The sequence below is a fragment of the Dermacentor silvarum genome, chromosome 11 (assembly GCF_013339745.2).
Source record: "Dermacentor silvarum isolate Dsil-2018 chromosome 11, BIME_Dsil_1.4, whole genome shotgun sequence".
NCBI classification, from domain to species: domain Eukaryota; kingdom Metazoa; phylum Arthropoda; class Arachnida; order Ixodida; family Ixodidae; genus Dermacentor; species Dermacentor silvarum.
In genome coordinates, this window is record NC_051164.1 from 83998907 (window position 1) to 84018911 (window position 20005).

At 48.1% G+C, this 20005-nt stretch overlaps 2 protein-coding genes across 4 annotated transcripts in view; one reads left to right on the forward strand and one right to left on the reverse strand.

The window, feature by feature from the left end:
* The window catches only part of LOC119432944 (prolyl 3-hydroxylase 2), a 207485-nt gene extending 203863 nt beyond the window's left edge, over window positions 1–3622 (reverse strand). Inside the window, exon 1 of one of the 2 annotated variants that reach the window (XM_049659363.1) lies at window positions 3240–3622. The gene's annotated coding sequence lies outside the window, so the exon portion shown is untranslated. The remainder of the gene's footprint in view (window positions 1–3239) is intronic. The other variant, XM_049659362.1, reaches the window with a different exon arrangement.
* A 286-nt stretch (window positions 3623–3908) lies between these two features.
* LOC119434056 (uncharacterized) overlaps window positions 3909–20005 on the forward strand; it is a 54597-nt gene continuing 38500 nt past the window's right edge. The window contains exons 1-3 of one of the 2 annotated variants that reach the window (XM_049659357.1): window positions 3909–4032; window positions 16978–17280; window positions 18136–18283. In XM_049659357.1, the coding sequence (XP_049515314.1) occupies window positions 17197–17280; window positions 18136–18283 (232 nt within the window). In that variant the 5' untranslated portion in view covers window positions 3909–4032; window positions 16978–17196. Of the gene's footprint in view, window positions 4033–15812; window positions 15933–16977; window positions 17281–18135; window positions 18284–20005 lie in introns of those variants that run through there. The other variant, XM_049659356.1, reaches the window with a different exon arrangement.

The window sequence follows — 20005 nt, forward strand, 5'->3', positions numbered from 1 at the left end:
CTGGGGAACGCTAGGTTGAGACGTTGAACACACGGAGTTCAGACCCATGTTTTCAAATTCCTGTCTGACGACGGCCTGAATCATCGCAATCGTGGTAGCTGGCGGATCAGGAGGCGTCGTGGAGAAAGCTGAGGAACAGGCAGCCTCGAGCTGGCGACGAACAATTCGGGTTACGTCGTCACAGGTGGTGGCCTGACGCGGTCGACCCTCACATGTCGACGTAGCAGCAGTGTTGGGTAGCCGCGTGATGTGGGGTGTGATACGGCGGCTCTTAGCGTGTTCAAGGCGACGGCATTCTTTTATGATGGCGTCGACAGTCGAGACGTTGCCGAAAACAAGCAAATTGAAAGCGTCGTCGGCAATGCCTTTTAGCACATGGGCCACTTTATCTGCTTCGGACATATTATCGTCAGCTTTGCGGCATAGAGCCAAGACGTCGAGGATGTATGAAACATACGGCTCTGTAGAGGTCTGCACACGAGACGCAAGAGCCTTCCTCGCGGCAACCTTGCGCCCAAGAGGGTCGCCGAACAGTTCCCGAAGCTGTTCTTTGAAAGTGTCCCAACTGGTGAACTCGTCGTCATGCGTTTGGTGCCACACGCGTGGGGTGCCGCCGAGATAAAAGATGACATTGGCGAGCATAATGGTTGGGTCCCACCTGTTATTAGCACTGGCGTGTTCATAAAGCTTGATCCACTCGTCAACATCCTGTCCCTCCAGGCCAGAGAACACACCAGGGTCGCGATGTTGGGCAACCGTGACGATAGGCGTAGTCGGGCGAGCCGAAGCCGTTGCAGAGGCGGTCTCGTCACCGGGGGGCATGGTGACAAGCTCGATGTACCGACCACTTCGGAGTTCCGTGGTGAGGACGGGGATCGCTAACCTCCACCAGAATGTTACGTGTGGAAGGACACAGACGAAAGAGGCTATTTACAGGCTATTTACACAGAAGCCAGACAGCCAGGCCCACAATCGCTCGCACCAAGAGCACAGACACACTTCGTCGTCTTTCGCGCGGCGGCTCGTCTCTTCAACATCTTTCGCTGTTATCGTAATAATATAATCACGCCTATAGGCAGCAACCTGTGACACAGCGCTACCGCGCCCGTGTGATAATTACAGAACGCCAACGAGGAACTTACCGAAGGTCGCAGATGACACGCGAAATTGCGCAAGATGATCACTTTTGATGACGGGTGGGTCAGTGAATGAACATACCGCTCGAAATAATGCGACAATGAGCGCCACCACGCCGACAAACGTACGCAGACTAGATGGATGTGGACGAAAGCGGCAGCGTGGCCGCGGTGGTAGCAAAACAAATGTGAACTTGGACATGCGCGGAAAAGATTTCCCGGCCGCTTTGGCCTCTCCACCCGCTTGCCGCTTCCCAAATGTGAACGTAGCCATAGTCTGCAGCGCAAAACGTCTCTCGTTTGCGATTGCGCCCCTACGGAAGGCTGGTAGTTACTGTTGTTTTGCTGAATCCCAAACCAGCAATTACGAAAGGCTGGTAGTTGCTGTTGTGTTGTGGAATCCCAAACCAGCAATGTACACACGAAAGGGTTGATGCCAGCAGTGAAATTCCACCGACTCGCAACAGAATGCACGAAACAGACAGCCGACAAGCATGGATTACTGCTGTGCGCAGTACAGCGTAAGTAAACTCTTGTTGCAGGCGCTGACAGTTCTCGTCGGAGTTCACGCGTCCTGAGAAATTGATTATGTGCACTATGCACTGAACAAGACCGGAGTTCATTCCTGCATCACTAGTACACCAATCAGTCGAGATTCTGTGAGGTACAAGGCCACTTCCAGTTTGCACCGGCATAAGTGAAGCAGAAATGACTCGCACGCACTACTTAAAATGCGTACACATGCCATAACTATGCAGTGCGGTGAAATATTCTGTACAATTCTGAATCTGTTGACGTAAAGGCAAATGACGGCTGCACGCTCGCACACAGGGGAAGACACAGCGGCCCATGCACTTGCCGCAGGAAATGCAAGGCGATGAAAGCTTCGTAAAAAAAAAAAAAAAAAGCATTACTCGTTTTTGCGCGTATTTAAGTTTTCTAGCGCAAAGACGCAGCGAACAAGCTATTGCTATGGGAGTAGGTATAGCCTGGTAACACGTGCATTTTCACATGTATAGCCGTCCTTGACCTGTGAAACGCACTTCGCCCCGACGAGGACGACGCCATCTACGCTTAACGGAGATTAACAATTAATGATGTCTTCTCCGATCGGGCGGGTCGTCTCAATGATGCGTTTTCGAAGACTGGTCCATTCAGTGGTGCGATGAGAGACGGTTGCTCCAAACGCCCACTGTACCTATCGTACTTACTGTATTTTACTGAGCTTACATTACTTTTTACTTAATTTCTTCACAAGCACACAGTGCCACACACACACGTGAGGGGGGGGGGGGTCCCATGTCTTTGATATACATGCATAGAGTGTGATTAAACCACCGATACTTATTATCGATCACGTCACGTAGTGGAAAGCAGACGCCTGCGCCGTTTAGCTTCGATGCGCGGCCGCGCCATGTGTGCTGGCGCTCCGCGGAGCGCGGCCACGCGGCGCCGTGTTCGTACTAAGAGTGGACGACCCTGTACGTAAGCACCTTCGTACGCATTGCGCGCCAGCGCGACTTGACCCGAAGGTAAATTCGTTATAAACAAAATCTCAGTGGTTAGTTCTCAGTGAACAGCCGCGCACATCGCAGATGAATATTCGATAAAAAAGAACAAACAAGCAGGCGTTTTTTTTTTTTTTTCGTGACATTTCGCTGCGCAACGTAAAATGCACTCGGCGCCGTAGCAGAAACGCGAAGAAAACAGCGCTTGCAGTTCTTTATGCGCGCAGCGCACCTTCAATTGTTTTTCGCACTTGTGAACTTCTAGGTGACTTGTAATGTCTAACCAAGAACACACAAGTCTCTAACTTAACCGCTTCGTCCGTGCAGCAAGCATTCAGAATCTTCAGCAAAGATAAGTTATGTTTTTTAGTCCATAAAGCGAACAGCAGTCGCCGAGATATAACGAAACGCAGTTTCCGTCAGCAGTTCAGCTAGCACTCACTCGTCTCAGGAGCTGCTGTCGATAGGTAACTTCAATGTATTTACTCACCACAGAGAAATATACCGCGTACGGAATACCCTTCCTTTCGTCTTACAGCCGTTTCGATAAGGTTAGCGGCTATTCGCTACATAACTGCATAAAAGGCGTGCTTACCTTTCATTCTCTTGGAAGCGGAACAAAGTGGCCCTGCTGTCTCTTCCCGTGATGGCCCACCACAGAGCCGCGCAATACGTCTTGTGGTCTTTCTTCTGTTCTTGATACATTGCTGGGGCACTGGTCCACACAGAAACAAAATGTTGCAGGGCACAGTAGAAGGCAAAGGCGCGCACATGTGGGGCAGAGAGCGGCAGGAGCAGACGAACGGAACGGCAGCCAAGCGATATTAAAGCGATAAGAGCGAAAGCCCCGCCTGTTGGAACAACAAGTGAAGCGACTACATAAAAATATAGCATGCTAAAAAAAGAAAATAGCCAGAAACACATTTTATTTCTACATATAATTGCATCACTTTACTTTATTGCTATGTAGGTTGAAAAGATAGAGCCACATATGCAAACGTTACTGAATTTTTCCGTTGGCTACCATTGTCATGGCGACGCTTTATTGCCAATACCGAAACTAGCCCCACTGTCCCCCGCCTGATGCTGCCGCTGGGAGGCCTTATCTTTACCCTTTGCGCCTGAGGATGACGAAAGCGTAGCACACACACACTCGCACCATATATGTACAACTAACGCGCACACGTACACGATATGTAAATATAACCAATCAAGGTTCAATCGGCTTTATCTATAGGAGCGGAGAAGTGACTGGAAAATACCAACAGACGTCAGCCTTTCGAACTCTCGAGCTGCGTAGTTTCTTGCTCCAAGCGACGAGCATTGCGCTGATATAGCCAAGGGCAAGCTTCTCCGCCAAGACAGCCTGATTGACAGTCGACGGAAGCGTGAGTGCGACCCAGTCATGTCCACGAATATGTGCATAAGCGTTTTAGGTATCACGTATCTTGCTGAATGTGTTTCGGGATTTTGATAGAAGCGAAGCTTAATGGGATCTTTTGTTATGGTGGTTGAATATCAACTTTTTCTAGTACGAATTGAATTGATAGCTTTCACGTGACGTCACGCACCCACCTTATCACCGTTTTGGGGCACCAACATGGCGACTACGAGCACCTCAGTCCAATCCCTCATATTGAAAGCTTTCACGTGACGTTACGGACCCAGCTTATCACCGTGTTGGTGCACCAACATGGCGGCTACAATGACGTCAGTGCAAGCCTTCTATACGAGAAGGAAGTATCGAATTGTAAAATGCAGACGCATATATTTGCAACAGGAATATTTGATTTCGTTTAATTTGGTGCCACGCCTGTACTGACTAGTGCGAAAAAGACAGCTATATCAAGGGTAGATGATCACTATAGATCACCGGTTTGCATTAAAAGAACTGCATGAATAGCTTCTCAAAAATAAGAAACGACTTTAATCCTTGACTTCAGTGTCTGCTAGGGGCACTCGCACCTCGGCGTTTGTGTACCCTGGTGTAGGGCGGGAAACCGAACTCAGAGGAGCGAACGAACAGAACCGGCGGCGGGAAGCCGCCACGCACATAGGAGCCGGCGACAGAGCGAAGGAAGGCGCGACGCGTAGCCCCCTAGCGGACGGCGCACGAAGCGCACCGCTGACGTGAGAGCATGTAAAGAGCGCCGGCGCGCAGCTGGCGCACGCGCGCGCGAGCGAGCGACGGTGCATGTGCGCACCGGGAGAGAAGTGAGAGGAGAAGCGAGAGAGGAGGGAGTGATGTCACCCCTCCGCTGTGTTAGCTTGTTCTCATTTTAATTAGTAATGAGTGGGTACCCCTGGTTTAAGTGTGACGTCACTTCTGGTCTTGCAGTTTCACGGGAACCTGTACTGATGCGGTGGGTATCTGAAGTGTACGATTGTGTGCTTTGGTGTACGGCAATTAGACTTTCCCTAATTGTTTCTAATTATTACTGACACTTAATTAGCTCTTTACTGTACTAAACAGGTGCTCTGATGTCATATATATCATCAACCATAAGTAGAACCAACGATATATACCTGTTTTTATTTTTTATGATTTATTTTAATTTCGTCCCACCTCTGTGACAAACCGGAAGTCGGTCCCTAACCGCAAGTTGCTGCGAAATAAACAAGCGTGTCACTAGGTGCTTGTGCCACTAATAACATTCGAGCCTTGTTGCAAACAAGCTATCTAAGAACGAATGGCTGCTCTATGACTATAGCTTTCCGAAAAGTGCTAAATAAATGGTTGCCGAAAAAAGATCAGAAGCTGCGAAAATAAAAATAGAAAAAAAATCTGCTGAAGGACTTGTGTGCCACAGACACATGTAAAATGCGCCCGTCCTGTCGTATGCGTTTCGTCCTTGTCTTAAGCGATGTTTTATGAACACTGCCAAAATGACTGTTGCAAGGAAAACATCACTTGGTTGTAGCGTAAAGGATAAAACTGCGACACAGCTATACTGCCAAAAAAAAAAAAAAAAACAACACTAAATGACCGACTACAAGAGATAATCACTTGGTCATGTAGGCTTTCTCCGCGAAACCGAGTACAAAGCTTGCATTACCCTATTTGTTTCTGCATTGCTTCGAAAAAAAAAATGTCACAAATTTGATAATTAGCGATACTTTGTTTACCAGACTGAGAACAGTGACCCGACATGAACTGTCGGTTGTTGCGAAATATTTGGTTAGTTCTGAATATTCGAGAATACCGAATAGTTCCTCTTCGAATACGAATCGAATATTACCCACCAACTATTCGTATTCGAAACTTCGAATATTCGTCCATCCCAAACATGTAGCACACTCCGTGTGCGTCGCTGGAACCAACGTTTGGAAGGGGCAGCAACACCTTTCCCTAGTGGCGTTTAAAACACTCAAAGCTCACTTTCCTTCTCCCCCAGTGAGGGAGGAGGAGGGGAATAAGCTGGTGCGCGGAGTAATGGGAAGTTTGTACTCATTTACCGCGTTGTTCGTTGCGTAAGATGCAAGACCGCCTTTGAGAAGATCTACTTCTCCTGGATTTACGCTCTTGTTCCTGTGTTTCAGGAGTTGGATAGCAGCGACGTTAGTCGAATATTCTGTTTTGGAGGCTAAGCCTATATTTAAATATTCTGGACGTTGGCTGTGGCGTGTTTTCCTTCGCGCTGCTCTTTCATGAACAATTTATTGTCTTCCTCTACGCGTTCTGCAATTTCCTGAAGTTCTGTTTCTACTTCCCAATGTAAGTTGTATGTTTTCGAGCTTATCAGTAAACAGCGTAGGCTGGTCTCTGCAATGCTCTGTCAAGATATCTACTTCAAAATACATGCTTATTCTCCTGCAAGCTACGCATACCTAAAACCTGCTAATGGCAGCAGTTGGTTGCTTGATGAAAACTAGTCCCTTTGTCGAAAAGTTGGCTCCGGTGACATTCCTTGTTCGGCCAAGTGCTGTTAATCACTTCAAGCCTCAATCTTTCTGTCAATTTTTGTCTTCTTAGGAACACCATAGCGGCATTCTGTTTCAGAGACGAGACAACTGGAGACTGCAAGGTTATAGAACTGCCGCGGGATCCGTGACACTCCAGCTACATGACCCGGCGTACTCGTCCCTGTGTCGTGGCCGTTGTTGTACTCTTATTCATGGCCGATCGTGCAAGTTGCGCGAAGCTACGGGAACACACCAGCACGGAGCAAAGCGTCGAGTTCCGGCCAGGGCTCTCTGCTTCTAACGGCGTGCTTGGTACATGGAACGCCGGCTTGCCTTCCTCTCACAACTACCACCGGGAGCAGTACGACTGGGAGAGGAGAACGGTGTTCGAGTACAACCGTAAGGGAATGTAGCAACCTTTCTTCCAACACAGATATACGGTTTAGCCTCAAGCAGCTCCTCAAGGATATCAGCTTGGACACCATTATCTTAGTGACAAGATGTATGCATGTAAACAACATGGTCATTGTAACATCGCAAAGCATAAGTCGGTGTAGGTATAGTGTGTAAAAATGTAAGCGCAAATATTAATGACGGGGAGGAGACCCGCACCACACGAGCACTCGTCTCGTGTGGCCTTCTGTTGTCTAATTCTTGATGATAAAACTTTAACGTGAATACGTTACCAACTCTTTAAGTTTACCCTTCTTCAAAAGTATAGTGTGTCGGAATGAAAGCTGTAGTTTCGTGTAAGGTACAAAGCAATGAAGACGATAGCTAAGTGCATCATTACACGCCAATTTGCAGAAGGAAGGAGCGGCGAGCCAAAGTTTTTCGACCTACAGGCATATCTCGTATAGGGTTGGACAGCGACCGAATCAGTAGCTGAGAGTTAGTGCCTGTGTATACATTTCATGTTTGCTATTGTGGACAAATGAAACGCGAACAAGTTAGGGCTACGAGGGCGCATTATTTCGTTTTAACGCGACAGCATTAAGGGCCCCGTGTCGCAGAAAACCCGGCCTCGTTGGCGGAAATAATCATGTAGAACCACATCATCCCGAACCACCCCGACTGCGCAGGCCCTTCGCGTGGGGCAAGGCGTTAGTGAACAAAAATTTAATTTCTCAAAGTAGAATTCGTCAGAAAAATGGTAAAATACGACTTAACCAGAACCAACAGACATGTTAGCTTCGTATTGTAATTTGAATTTACAAGAAAAGATAATTCTGTTACGAGGAAACTCAAGCACAAACCCCTTTTCCAGCATTTATACCATACCAACAGCGGCGTGCTCGGGTTGGTTACTTGCGTAAGCCCCATTCAGATGGCGCTCGCCTCCTCGGCAGCGTTAGGGAGCCTATATATATATATATATATATATATATATATGCAACGATGTTGCATGTAGGCTCCCTATGGCAGCGTAAAACGGTAGCTACACGCAGAGGCTAAGGTGGAGAAAAATAAAAGCTGCATTTGCCGGGAAGCCTGACAAGCATTCAAGGATCTTTGAATGCTATCGCGTTCCACTCTAAAGGCGAAGGTTAAGCATCCCCCAAATTTTTGTTTGTTTGGGCACCTTATCTAATCGACACCTTAGCCTTAGTTTACAATTAGGCCCGCAGTTCTGCCACGGGTTTTCGAAGCAAGAGGAGTGCTTTTCTTAAAGCTTTTTTCCGTGCTTACTTGCAGGCACAATCGAGAGCACCGTCTACACCTACGAGGAAGGCATCAGGCTCACCCAGTGGGCGATAGTAGCTATCATAATCGTGCCTTTGCTCTTACTGGTCGGCATCATCGTGTTCTTCGTCTGCGTCTGCAAGGTCTGCTCGGGGAAAAAGGTATAACCCTCCGTCTACAAGGAAATACCATTTTCCGAATCATTCAGCCAGAAAACAGTTGAATATTTTTGAATATAAGTTTACGTAAGCTTACGCAGGTGTATGTTGGAGACCTGCAGTTCTCATGGCGCTTTTCTTGTGACTAGCCATGATTGATATGTATTATTATTGCTTTGGTTCTGTGCACGTGGCTATGATAAATTATTTGACGAAATGTTCTTTTTTTTCGTGAAGCTTGTCCTGTGACAGGTATATATTCAAAGAAAAGCGCGGACGCTCTCCCTCCTAGTAGTGCATAAGTTAAATTTATCGTCCACGATCCTGTAACTTCCTGTGTGATCTGTTCGTGGCATGGCATCTTTTCAATCCTTGCTCGAGTTTTACTCGTTCCTGGGCAGAGTCACATCAGATGGTGAATGCCCGTTGTAGAAACTGGGACAGCACACGTCGGACGTTGATGTTAGCATAAAACGTTACCGGCACTACTACATCGTTCATTTATTAATATTTCTTTTTTTGTGCCGGAAATTTCCAGGCGCAGACCACCCACGGGTACCAAGAAGCTCCCCCGCCGCACACAGTGAACGCCACGATGAATATTCACGGAACCTCGACCGCTTCTATTCCCATGTGAACGAATTCTCACAAAACAGTGTGGGTTCGTATAAAAAAAAAACAGACACTCGCCAATTCAAAACATGCTATTAGTCAAGCTGGGCGGGCAACTGTACGTGAGCAGTATGATCACGAAAGAAAAGCTCTCTGAACTCGGTCAGTATAGCAGGTTCTCCTCGCGGGTTCTTCACCGAGCCGCTGCATATGTGATGGGGGCACGGTTCCGAGCGCTTGATGGCTTAGCCATCAAATCGCAACTTGTCGTCGACATTTGTAGCGGAAGTTACGCCATTCTCAATGGTCGGGACTCCCATCAATTGCCCGTTTTTATATATTGATACGGAACAGCTGCCACAGCGTGGCTGCACTGAAGAGGAGGAGGAAGACGACGTGTTCCCGATTGGTATAGGGTTGTGTTATGATCGGCTTGTAACTGCACCTGTGAAATGTGGGAATCAAGCTCGAGCGCCTTTCCCGTGACGAGATAATCCTCTTTCATCCCCGAGAGAGCGTCTGACCTCTACGGAGCAGACGAAAACAGCGAGCTACCAAGAAGAAAGACCCGAGGGAGAGGAGGTCGCCAACTTGACCGCCCGACAGAGGTGCCGGTTTTGCTTCGCCCAGCCATGGCGACTCCACTCTATCCCTTCTTTCGCTCCCACTTACCCCTCCCCGTTGGCGCTGAGCCGTGCTCCCTCAAGGGCTGCAGAAGATAGCGCCAACCTTTCCCTTTCCCTCAAGAACCACTTATCTATCTCTGACACTTCCACAAGTTCCCCGAAGGAGTCATCGGCAGGTTATGCCTGGAATCTGTATCTCTCAAATGTGGGAAGCAAGTCCCAGCGCTTTTCCCGTGACGAGATAATCCCCTTCAGCCCCGAGAGAGCTCTCACCTCTACGGAGCAGACGAAAACGGCGAGCTACCAAGAAGGAGGACCCGAGGGCGAGGAGGTCGTCAACTTGACCACCGGAGAGAGTACTTCCACGAAGGAAACGCCGGCCACCACGAGGGGATTTAAGGCCGTCCTGGCCCCCGTGTTAATCAGAACCGCTCGAGACTCGGATAGAGTCAAAACCATGTACCAATGAAGTGAATACAATCTTTTCTATTTTTCATCATCACGATGCCCGCCTTCATCGTCGTCTCCTGATTCCTGCGGTGACGACCCACCTCACCCGGTCGAGATTATATCAGTTGCCATCTTGGCCACCGTTAGCTTACGTACGGTAAATAGGCTTGTGCATCAGCTACACGTAACATTTACACGTAGGCTAACGGTGGCCAAGATGGCGTCCCTATACCAATCGGGAACTGTGGCGGCTGTGGCGGCTGTTCCGTATCAATATGTAGGGTAACTAGGGTTGTTATGTCATTATTAGTAAAATATTTTAGTCAGCGGCGACCATTACAATGGTCTGCCGAGGATTTTTTCACTTGTATACACATTCCGATGGCACTGCCGTAGTGCAGCGCGCTTTTGCGTTGGTTTATTTAAACATTGCGTTGAGACCCATCGTCTCTTTGACATTTTTATCTGCCCATTGGCGATGTCAGATGAGTGCCCTGTTTCCTTATCATAAATTGGGTGTATAATGTAAATAAATAATAAAACCGCTTAGCCTCGAGTGTTCTCTCCCCCCCCCCCCCCCCTGTTTTTGTGTTCTGTTATTCCTCAGCCGAAAGACGTCGCTGTTGCACGTCTCTTTCTTTTGTATCATGCAGACGGCAGCTACGAACGCCGCCAACCAAAGCTTTTTCGCTCAGGTGTACACTTATTTATTTACATGATACTGCATACCTTTTATTGCGATAGCAATTATATGGACACTCAAAAGCAGATTTCTGCCGTCGGCGTCGCCGTCGCCGTCACCGTCGCCGTCGCCGTGAGGTTCCGTATGACGTCAATGGAGATGAAATCGTGGCCGCGCGGTAAGTGGTTCTTGAGGGAAAGGGAAAGGTTGGCGCTATCTTCTGCAGCCCTTGAGGGAGCACGGCTCAGCGCCGCCGAACGCTGTATGTGCGAGTGAAAGGGCGCGAGGGACGCGCTCTTTCACGGGGAGTGAACGCACGGCGGAGAACAAACGCGCGTTCTGCGCCGTGCTTCCTTAAGGGCTGCAGAAGTAGGCGTCTCTTTCCTCCTTTACAATCACCATATATGTAGAGCAAACGCGCCTTCTTCCGATGTGCGAGAGGCCGTTGGGGGAGGGGGGGGAAGGGGGAGGGAAGGGAGGCGACGTTTAGCTGCGGCACCAAGTGCCTATTTATATCAGAGGCTCCGGCAACAGTCACCAACGCCGCACGCATTTTGAGCGAACGCGGGCAAAATGCCGACGGCGTCGACAACAGTTCGGCGCGTTGCCGGTGCTGCTGCATGTCCAAGTTTATACAGCTGATAAAGCTAATATCATTACTCCGTATATCTCTCTACAAATTTGCTATCGCAATTGATGCTTCACCTTTCAGGTGAAACTGCGACAACTTTTTTGGTTGAAGCAGTATACAAGGCAAACTTAAAGAAGGAATACAATTAGTTGTACAAACAGCAATAAACATGTATGTTAAAATGCATGCATGCAGATATAAAACACTTCCAAATACATATGCTTATCCGGCACCTCCAAAAGGATTACAGTGCGAGTGGCAAAAACTCTATTAAAAATGTCGCAGTTTCACCCGAAAGGCGAAGCATCAATTGCGATAACAAATTAGTAGAGAGCGCTACGGAGTTAGGATGGTAGTTTTATCAGCTGTGTAAACTTGGACATGCAGCAGCACCAGCAACGCGCAGAACTGTTGGCGACGCCGTTTGCGTTTTGCCCGCGTTCGCACCGAACGCGCGCGACGTTGGTGACTGTTGGCCTCTGGGGGCGGCTCGGACGTTTTCGACGAGATCAGAACGGGACACTCGTCGAGCAGCGTCGGAAGTCTTTACCATGCACCTTCTCGCCTCGCACCGTCTAAAAAAAAAAATATAAATACGCATTTGCTGCCGCAGCTAAAAGTCGCCTCCCCTCCCTCCCTTCGGTCCTCCACAGCCTTTCGCGCGACGGAAGAAGTCGCGTATGCTCTCCGCCGTGCGTTCGCTCTCCGTGAAAGCGCGCGTCCCTCGCGTGCTTTCATTCGCACGTACAACATACGGCGCGCGGCGACGATTTCGTCGCCGTTGAACTCTACGGCGACGGTGACGGCGAGAACAACGCCGATGGCAGAAATCCGCTTGGAGTGTCCATATAATTGCTATCGCAATAAAATAGTACCAGGATAACTTCTCTGGGCATGCGCTTGTAGTAATGTACGATATGATAGCCTTAATTTGCGCATGTGCTGCTCTTTTTCTTTCTTTCTTTTTCCTGCTTTCTACAAATTTGGTGGCCGAAGTCGAAGAATAAATGTGAGTCAGCGCTTTTTTTTTTCTGGTATTCTTATTGTGAATTTTCCCTCTGATTTCAACGAAAGTCCCCCGATATTTTTTGCTTTTTTTAAATTGCGAAAAGCTTTGAAGCACCGTCGACGAATCTCATTGGGCCGTGCTCGTTCTGGCAGCCATGTTCTTCCTAACGCTGTTCCCCCGCAATCATTTGCACGCTGCTGCGAACAGCGTAGATAGCAGCGGTCGCTGACGGTCGCATGTTATGTAGGAAGATAATGGCGGCCGACGGAGTAGATTCGATACTTAAAAAAGTAGCAGTTTCGCCCGAAAGGCGAAGCATCAATTGCGATAGGAAATTAGTAGAGAGCTATACGGAGTAAGGATAGTTTTATCGGCTGTATGAACTTGGACACATTCGCTTACTAATTGAACTTCTTTAAGAAGCATGGTGTCAGCGCGCACAAGCGAACATGAATAGATCACACTCGATCACTGCAGACAACCGCTGTCAAAACAGCGTGAGCGAGCGCGGCTGCAGCAAGCGAGCGAAGGTTCGTGCGGTGTAACGCTTCAGCGGAAATAGTGGCGAAAGCACAGCGCATACAAAGGTAGGAGCCGTGTGGAGATCGCTTTCAAGATAAGGTGCGCGCGACAGCTCGGAGTCGCCAGTTCCCTTTGCGCCCGGTTGCAAGATGCGCAGTTGGTGTCGCAGCACAGCGTCGCCCCCCTCCCTCCATCCATACCCCATGACCTTTCGCGCGACGGAAGAAGTCGCGTTTGCTCTGCGCCGTGCGTTCTCTCTCCGTGAAAGCGCACGTCCCTCGCTCGCTTTCACTCGCACATACAACATACGGCGCTCGGCGACGATTTTAGATTTTATCGCCCTTGGACTTTATACGGAACCTCACGGCGACGGTGACGACGACGGCAGAAATCCGCTTGGAGTGTCCATATAATCGCTCTCGCAATAAAACGCCCGTGTCTCGTGCATTGGGGGTACGTTAAAGATCCCCTGGTGACCAAAATTAATCCGGAGTCCGCCACTATGGCGTGCCTCATAATCAAATTATGGTTTTGGCCCGTGAAACCACAGAATTCAATTCAATTTTGCACGGCAGATTGCAAATCTCAGTGTCTTCAGATGCATTGAAGTCGCCCCTGTTTCTCGTCCATCTCATTAACACTACGTGCATGTTTGTTTAAGCTTTTCAGGGTCTTCCTGTTTGATTCTAGAATTAGGTAAAATTTAGGTTACCAATTCTCTGTCGCCTAGCCGGAAAAAACTGAACGCTTTCATTAGGATCTCCTGTATGTCCCCACGCAATTTCTTCCGTGAACTTAGTATAGCTGCTTCACATCCTGGTTATTCAGCATTTCCCCCGGTTACATCCTCTGTGCAACCGTGGAGGGTATATATATATATATATACACGCAGGGTGTCCCAGCTATCACGCAGCACGATTTAGAAAAAGAGGAAAGGCGTTACGCGAAGCAAGCCTAGTGCGTATTGTTTCCCGTACAGTGGAGTAGCCGCCAGTAATTCTTCGTTACTGAGGTTTAATTAGGTAATTGTAATTATCTTAATTCGAGAAGTACTGTCCTAATTATCCAAGTGTCAATGAGAACATTGTAGAGCAACATGAAAAACTCCCGATACAGCTTTCGGTTGCTCAATACCTGCTACATAAATGTGTTTTTCCGAGCGTGAAAGAAGCCGCGAATACAAGCAGAATTGCTGCGCGACTGGCCACTCGATGCATTTTGCATGCATGTAGCCTGTAGCCTGGTTTCTTGGGCTCCCGGCGTATTCTTGCGTTCCTTCTGCACTGGGACAAGACAACACTGCACTATTGGACTACGGCAAGGTGATAAATTCTGTTTCACAGTCTACGACGCAATTAGGCTTACGGCACTGGACCGATACTTAAGACGCAGTTAGCGAAAAACAGGTCGGCCGTCCTTGCGCAGTTAATTTGAGTTAGTGAATCGTGCTGGGACATGCTTCCAACGCTTCCTAGGGGATTTATTGTACTTATTTTGGTTCTGTTGAGGCCCACTGGCCGCGCACTGCGCTGTGACGCAGTTAGCGATAAGCAGCTCGACCGTGGTGACAAAGTTAGTTTGGCGTGTAATGAATCTTAGAGCGACAAGCTTGTGACGTTTTTTGTGACCCCGCAGCAACATATACCTTTTTTTCGGTACTCGAAACTGTCGAAAACGCGATGGGCGATTGCCAAGAGTGATAACATGGGAGCGTGTTGCTGGCGCCGGCAGAACGCACGAAAGATAACGCCGAGGAACATATCAGAAACTTGTAATTCGAAAATTCCGTCTTTTAAAGGACTGAAAACAGGCTTCGCACCCACGCATTTGTCTTGAGTGCCTGTTGCGTCTGTCTCTGTATGTAGGGTACCGTCGCGTTGCCCGAGGCCAAGTTTTGGAACGCGAAGTCGCCCGTGTATTCGTGCTGCTAAAGTCGAGGAAATAATGCCCGGAAATGGGGGAATGCTTGGAAATCAGAGGTTTTCATATTTTATGGTATTGTTTGGGATGAGTCGGGTATTTTCTACGCCATCTACGTAAAAGCGAATTGCTTTTGTTTGTAATGCCGCCCATTCACCGCTTTCGCACGTTTCGCCTCTACACGCAGTATTCCTATGTCTAAATACCAAAATGACACATGCTTGTAGATGTAACGTGCTTGTACTTTACATTTTTTCAGCTGATGCCGTCCGGTGGAGCTTTATACGGGAACTACTGCTTACCTGGGGTCACAACGTTGGACGAACGCACAAGCGCGGAACGAGCTTTTATATAGAGCAAAATAAATATTTCCTCATTTCACAAGGGGTCTTGCAGTCTACGTTGTAAAATTGCACGTGGCACAGATTCGATGGGATTTGACAATATCGTTCGCACTCATTTTTACCAAATAATAAACCGATTCCGCACGAAGACCGTGCGCGGTCGAGCAAAAAATAAATAAAGAAATAAATAAAAATAAAAAAGGCGGCCGGCGTGCTGGCTAGCGTTCAAAATACGCGCGCCCAAAACCGAAAACGGAAGTGATTCATGCCAACTGCTTGGCGCGCTGCCGTCAATTCGGCCGCTGGGCTCTATGGGAGTGTCCGCTCTTGTTGAATTCCCTTCTCTATGGTAAAGGGCCGGAAAAAGCCAGATGGCTTTGATCGTGAACGTTGGCCGTGTACGTGAACCTTGTATGCGACGTACTACGTTTTAATGCTGCCGCTAGCTGGGAGGCCTTATCTTTACCCTTTGCGCCCGAGTATGACGAAAGCGTAGCACACACACACACACACACACACGCACTATATACGCACAAGCCTAGGCGCAGATAATACACATAAATATAACCAATAAAGGCGCAATCGGCCTTATCGATAGGAGCGGGGAAGTGACTCGGAAATACCAACAGACGCCAGCCTTTCGAACACTCGAGCTGCGTAGTTTCTTGCTCCAAGCGACGAGCATTGCGCTCATATAACGAGGGCAAGCTTTGCCGCCAAGACAGCCTGATTGACAGTCGACGGAAACGTGAGTGCGACCCAGTCATGTCCACGAATATGTGCATAAGCGTTTTTAGGTATCACCTATGGTATCACGTATCTTGCTGAATGTGTTTCGGGAGTTGGATAGAAGCGACGTTTAGTGGGATCTTTTGTTGTGGTGGGTGAATATCAACTTTTTCTAGTATGAATCGAATAGGAGAAGGAGGTATCGAATTGTAAAATGCAGACGCATATATTTACAACAGGAATATCTATTTCGTTTAATTTGGTGCCACGCCTGTACTGACTAGTGCAAAAAAGACGGCTATATCAAGGACAGATGATCACTTTTAAACGCAAGATCACCAATTTTCATTAAAAGAACTGCATGAATAGCTTCTCAAAAATCAGAAACGACTCTAATCCTTGACTTAGGTGTCTTCTAATGGCATTAGCACCTCGTCGTTGGTGTACCCTGGTGTATAGGGCGGGAAACAGAACTCGGAGGAGCGAGTGAACGAACTGGCGGGAAACCGCAACGCACAGAGGAGTGGGCGAGGGAGCGAAGGAGGGCGCGACGCGTAGCCCCCTAGCGGACGGCGCACGAAGTGCACCTTAAGCCCCGACCACACGTACGCTTGCGGACGCGCGCAAGCTCGCGTGCGCGCGTCCACACATACGCAGACGGTGCGGCACGGCTCGTACGCGTCGAAACGCGGCGCGATCTGGGAGAACAGCTTCTCTCTGATATTGCTCGCTTTGCTCGCCTGGCTACGCCGCTACGGCGTGGTACATTAAACTCTCACTTAAGCAGATTTATACCACGCAAGAAAGGGCTTCTTCTTCACTTTTTGAACTGATCTAACAGCTCTAAAAATGTAACAATTACGTTTAGAGATATCGAAGCATTTTGAAACACTGTCAATAACAAAGTAGGAAGTGGCGTCTGCCACGGTGTCAAAGAGTGCGGCCAGCATGGCGCGCGCTGTCGCACGCATTTGTGCATGCAAACCGCCATTCCTCGCTCAAAGCCTCAATCTTTCTGTGAACTTTGGTCTTCTTAGGACCACTATAGGGGCATTCTGTTTCAGAGACGAGACAACTGGAGACTGCAAGGTTATAGAACTGCCGCGGGATCCGTGACACTCCAGCGACATGACCCGGCGTACTCGTTCCCGTGTCGTGGCCGTTGTTGTATTCTTATTGATGGCCGATTGTGCAAGTTCGGCGAAGCTGCGGGAACACGCCAGCACGGAGCAAAGCGTCGAGTTCCGGCCAGGGCTGTCTGCTTCTAACGGCGTGCTCGGCACATGGAACGCCGGCTTGCCTTCCTCTCACAACTACCACCGGGAGCAGTACGATTGGGAGAGGAGAACGGTGTTCGAGTACAACCGTAAGGGAATGTAGTAACCTTTCTTCCAATACAGATATATGGTTTTAGCCTCAAGAAATGCTCAAAGATATTACAGCTTGAACACCATTATCATTGATGAAAATATGTATGCATGTAAACAACATTGTCACTGTAATGGCGCAAAGCATAAGTAGGTGTAGGTGCAGTGTGTAAAAATTTAAGTGCAAACATTAATGACGGGAAGGAGATCCGCACCACACGAGCCACACAGTCTCGTGTGACCTTCTGTTGTCTAATTCTTGGTGCTAAAATTTTAACGTGAATGCGTCACCAACTCGTTCAGTTTACAATTCTTCAAAGGTATAGTGTGTAGGCATTGAAGCTGCAGTTTCGTCTAAAGTACAAAGCAAAGCAATGAAGACGATAGCTAAGTGCATCATTACGCGCCAATTCGCAGAAGACAGCAGCGGCGACCCAAAGTTTTTCTACCTATGGGCATATCTCGTATAGGGTTGGACAACGACCGAATCGGAAGCTGAGAGTTAGTACGTCTGTATGCACTTTATATTCGTTATCGTGGACAAAGGAAACGCGAGCAAGTTAGGACCCCGATTAACGTGATGTTAGCGCGATTTGGGCTTAAATGAATGGTTCGAGGCCTGCGGTATAGGCGACAGGAGAGGAGCGGTATATATATATATATATGAAATCGCACTCTCGTGTTATTCCGGTTCGCGTTTCATGTGTGCACGATAGCGCATTTTGTATGTATGTTTGAGCACCTTATTTTATCGGCACCTTACCCTTAGTTTACAATTAAACCCGCAGCTCGTCCACGGGTTACGAAGCAAGAGGAGTGCTTTTCTTAAACTTTGTTCCGTGTCTACTCGCAGGACACAATCGAGAGCACCGTCTACACCTACGAGGAAGGCATCAGGCTCACCAAGTGGGCGATAGCAGTCATCATTATCGTGCCTTTGCTCTTACTGGTTGGCATCATCGTGTTCTTCGTTTGCGTCTGCAAGGTCGGCTCGAGGAAAAAGGTATAACCTTCCGTCAACCAGGAAATAGCATTTTCTGAATCATTCAGCCAGAAAAGAGCAGAATATTTTCGAATATAAGTTTACGTATAGGCTTACGCAGGTGTATGTTGGAGACCTGCAGACCTCACTGCGGTTTTCTTGTGACTAGCCACGCTTAATATGTATTAGTATTTCGTTAGTTCTGTGCACGTGGCTATGCTAAATTATTTAACGAAATGTCTTTTTTTCCCCTGTAGCTTGTCCTGTGACATAGGTATTTAGTCAAAGAAAATCTCGGACGCTCTCCTTGTGCAGAAATTTCAATAGTGCATAAGTTAAGTTTATCGTCCACGATCCGGTAACTTCCTGTGTGATCTGTTCGTAGCATGGCAGCTTTTCAATCCTTGCTCGAGTTTTACTCGTTCCTGGGCAGAGTCACAACAGATGGTGAATGTCCGCTGTAGAAACTGGGACAGCGCACGTCGGACGTTGCTGTTCGCATAAAACGTTACGGGCACATTTATTAACATTTCTTTTTTTTTGTGCCGGAAATTTCCAGGCGCAGACTACCCACAGGTACCAAGAAGCGCCTCCGCCGTACGCAGTGAACGCCACGATGAATATTGGCGGGTCCACGACCGCTTCTATTCCCATGTGATCGAATTTTCACAAAACTGTGTGGGTTCGCAAAAAAAAAAAAAAAAAAAAAAACAGACTCTCGCCAATTGAAAACATGTTATTAGTCAATCTGGGCGGGCAACTGTACGTGAGCAGTATGATCACGAACAAAAAGCTCTCTGAACTCGGCCACTATAGCTGGTTCTCCTCGCGGTGTCTTCACCGAGCCGCTGCAAATGTGAGGGAGGGGATCACGGCTCCGTGCGTTTGACGGAGTGGCCATCAAATCGCAACTTGTCGACATTTGTAGCGGAAGTTACGCCATTTCAATGGTCTGGACTCCAATCAATTACCCGTGATTATATATGTAAAGCTGTCATGTCATTACTAGCAAAACATTTTAGTCAGCGGCGACCATTAGAATGGTCTGCCGAGGTTTTTGTTCACTGGTGTACACATTCCGACGGCGCTGCCGTATAGTACAGCGTGCTTTTGCGTTGGTTTATTTAAACATTGCGTTGAGCCCATCGTCGCCTTTAAATTTTTCACATCCCATTTGCGATGTCAGATGAGTGCCCTGTTTTCTTATCATAAAATGTGTGTATAATGTAAATAAATAATAAAACCGCTTAGCCGCGAGTGTTCGTTTGTCCCCCCTTCTTAGTCTTTGTGTTCTGTTATTATTCGGCCGAAAGACATCGCTGTTGCACATCCGTTTCCATTGTATCAAGCAGACGGCAATTACAAACGCAGCCAAACAAAGCTTTTTCACTCAAGTGTAAACTTACAAGCGTCTTAGAGCACATTTCGGCTTTCCACGAAGGAAAAAAAAAAGAAAAAATATCACCGCCCCTTCCACTCCGTGAAGATAGTCGAACAGCGAAGCTGTGTTAGCTACACCGAGTGTTACATGTGCATGTGTTGTATGGGATGCAATTACGTAAACACAAGCCCGCCGGTGTGGCTCAGTTAGCTAAGGCGCTGTGCTGCTGAGCACGAGGTAGCGGGATCGAATCCCGGCCGCGGCGGCCGCATTTCGATGGAGGCGAAATGCAAAAACGCCCGTGTGCTTGCGTTGTAGTGCACGTTAAAGAACCACAGGGGGTCAAAATTAATCCAGAGCCC